Here is a 2,781-nt window from a genome sequence, read left to right as displayed (position 1 = left end):
ACTGTTTATTCAGAGCAGACAGGACAAGGCTGGGAGAAATATCAGTTGTTATCTTCCAAACGTTTATTTAGAACTTGTAGTTACAAGGAAGCAAACAAATAAACAGAAAAAATCCCTAAATATAACTATATGTAACATACTTATATACATGTAGCTCACTGGTTTGAGAGTCATGTCAGGATGTCCATGTGGCTGGAGCAGCACAGCCAGAGGAAGCAATCCAGAGAGCATTTCTAAACAGCCTAAAAAGTCCAAAACAAGTCTCTCTCTTTTTCTCTTCTTTTTTTTTTTTCTTTTTTTTTTTTCTTTTTTTTTTTTCTTTTTTTTTTTTCTTTTTTTTTTCTAACCACCACAGCATTTTTACAGGAATGAGAACCAGAATCTCCTACAGCTGCACAGGGATAATAATAAAAATAAAAAGCAGAAGAGATCGGCGGTTTACCCCTTTATCCAAAGAAGTGATCTCAGTGACTTAGGTGAGATCTGAGAGGTAAGCTTGATGCCAGAGAGGGTCGTAGCTCGTTGTCTTGTATTTTTATTAATAGGGAGTTAATTATTTTAAGAATGTAAAACAAGAAAGCTATATAGTTAATATACACTAAAGGGCATGAGAGGAGTCTATACAATAATTTAGATGTATTAAATAAATAAAAAATAATAGCAGCCTTCTACAATGCAGGCTACACATAGGTTTACTTCGGCCTGAAGTACCCTGGTCTTTAGTACACCTACAGGAGCAGACTTGCTCCACAAGTGTTTTAAAGAAACATATCTATAAGATACATACGTAAGAGTGTCTAAGGTTAGGGTAAACATTATAAAACACAGGTTACCACGGTCTCCACATATCTAATGACCCCATTCTAGGGCTGTTATGGGAAAAATTTGGCTGCAGGACCTGTCTGGGAGGCGCAGCATCAACCTGGCTGAAAACCGACAGCGACGGCAGCTGGAAGGAATTTTTTGAAACCTGCTTATTCTCCGCAGGGTAGAAACGCTCCTGTGACGGGTTTGTGCCCCGAGTGCTGCCCTTCTGGCTCAGGGGGCTTTTTGGCGTCAAGAGAGGTGGCTGAGATGGGCTTGAAGACCTCAGTGCCGCTTTGCAGGTGTCTTCTCCAGACCTGGGTAAGGATTTGAGCAGGTGGTTTAGCAGGCGCGCCCCGAGGGTCTTGTCCATCCACTCGCAGGTGAGGAGGAGGTTGTGCACCTCGTGCATGCACTGGATGTACCCGGTGCTGTACCTCTGCTGGGCTTCCAGACCCACTTTGGAGTCAGCTGCGTTGGAGAGGAGACAAGGGGTGTTGGTGAGCTGCCTGGCGTGTTCCTGCTTTTCACATTCACCAGGCTCCCCTGCGTGGGGGTTCCTGGGGGGCTCGTTGACTGGGCTGACTGTGGGCAGACTGGGCTTTACTATAACCTGAATCCAACCAGGGAAGTGGTTGAAGCACCTTCCCTGGAGGTATTTAAAAGACAGGTAGACGTGATGCTGAGGGACTTGGTTTCGGGGTGGTTTTGGCAGCGCTAGGTTAACTCAATGCTCTTAAAGGTCTTTTCCAACCTAGACAATTCTATGAATCTCCTGCAGGGCGCAGGGGGAAGGTGATGCAGGGCATGAGCCTCCCAGGCAGGCAGCCCCTGCCTCCTGCTGCCCACCGCCAAGGGCAAAACTAGACCAAAGAGCAGAAAACGGCTCTGGAAGTTAAAAAAAAACCAAACCCTTCCTCGGGTTCATCAGTGCCCAGCTCCATCTCCCCATCTAGTGGAGAAAGCCAAACCCGAGCAGCAGCCCGGGCCTCCACAGGTTTGAAAGATGCTTTTGCCAAGCTGCCAGGGGATTAAACCTGCTGGCACCCTCCTGCCCCGACCAGGCACTCACCCAGCAGCTTGCTGCTCTGGATGTTCTGGAGGTGCTTCACCGTCATTTCGAGGATGTCTGCTTTCTCCAGTTTAGACTGCTGATAAGGAGAGAGGGCAGTGGTTAGAGGCAATGGGTTTGTGCCCTGTTTCTCAACAGAGACACACATCTGCAAAAAAACAGGGCCCCACTAGCAAAAGGACAGAAAGCAGCATAAAAATTAACACTTACATCCAGATGAAACGCACCCACAACAGTCTCCTTCAGCTGGTCCAAGCAGTTATTAATCCTTTCCCTTCGCTTCCGCTCAATGAGGGGTTTCCTTAACTGGCAGAGAAAAGAAAAAGAGGAGGAAAAATTGCAGTTGGTATTTTTAGTTCCTCTCCCTGCTGCAGTTCAGCGAGGGCAGAGAGCCCCATCCCCTGCGTGAAGCTAGCGCCAGGTGATGGGATGCTTGGCAGGGACAAGATTTGGATGGAGAGTGCACCATCTCCAGCTCTGGTCACGGCCTGTCCCTTAGGTGGTAATCAGCTCTCCGTTCTCCCACTCATTTCAAGCAGAGTTTACCCAAATGAAACAGAGAGAAGCCTTTCTAAGGCAGAGAAAGGAAGCAGAAAAAACACCCACCTGGCCAAAATTCAGAGAAAGCATCTTTATAATAAGAGCAAAAAAAATATAATTGTCCCCTTTCTCTATCCTCACAGCAGTGCCCGTATCCCTGGCACTCACAGCTCACGTGCCACGCGTGGGGCAGCCCTCGGGCACTTGTGGGTGCAGCGACACGGAGGGGACCTACCTTCCTCTCCTCCTTGGTGCTGGTGAGTTTGTGGGTGGCTGCGGCGGTCATTGTAATCCAGGCTGCCCGCCCCGGGCACCGGGAGGACGGGATGGGAAGGATGCTGTTGGGCAGCGGGTCGCTCCCCTTC

General features: G+C 48.4%; 1 protein-coding gene across 2 annotated transcripts; it reads right to left on the bottom strand.

Annotated features, from left to right (window-relative positions):
- Positions 1 to 333: 333 nt before the first annotated feature.
- On the bottom strand, positions 334 to 2,781 carry LOC106902614 (transcription cofactor HES-6-like). Of its 2 annotated transcripts, none has more exons than XM_014966247.1 (4): positions 2,652 to 2,781; positions 2,087 to 2,182; positions 1,877 to 1,955; positions 334 to 1,275 (listed from the first exon to the last, which is right to left on the bottom strand). In XM_014966247.1, exons 1-4 carry the CDS (start codon positions 2,700 to 2,702, stop codon positions 830 to 832), a joined length of 672 nt encoding a protein of 223 aa, XP_014821733.1. In that variant the 5' UTR covers positions 2,703 to 2,781; the 3' UTR covers positions 334 to 829. The 2 variants fall into 2 exon arrangements, with proteins under 2 accessions (XP_014821733.1, XP_014821743.1); XM_014966257.1 differs by having other exon boundaries at positions 1,877 to 1,952.

Source organism: Calidris pugnax, unplaced genomic scaffold (genome assembly GCF_001431845.1).
Source record: "Calidris pugnax isolate Ruff unplaced genomic scaffold, ASM143184v1 scaffold65, whole genome shotgun sequence".
NCBI lineage: Eukaryota > Metazoa > Chordata > Aves > Charadriiformes > Scolopacidae > Calidris > Calidris pugnax.
The sequence above is the reverse complement of the archived record's forward strand: the minus strand, read 5'-3'. Positions and strand labels throughout refer to the sequence as shown.

What these genes read in the sequence shown, in the direction of transcription:
- LOC106902614 (XM_014966247.1), bottom strand. Translation starts at nt 2,702, where the DNA reads ATGACCGCCGCAGCCACCCACAAACTCACCAGCACCAAGGAGGAGAGG. An exon ending in TGGGTGCGTTTCATCTGGAT is followed by an intron (nt 1,956 to 2,086) that starts GTAAGTGTTAAT and finishes TCTCCTTATCAG; the next exon opens with CAGTCTAAACTGGAGAAAGC. An exon ending in CCAGAGCAGCAAGCTGCTGG is followed by an intron (nt 1,276 to 1,876) that starts GTGAGTGCCTGG and finishes TCTCCAACGCAG; the next exon opens with CTGACTCCAAAGTGGGTCTG.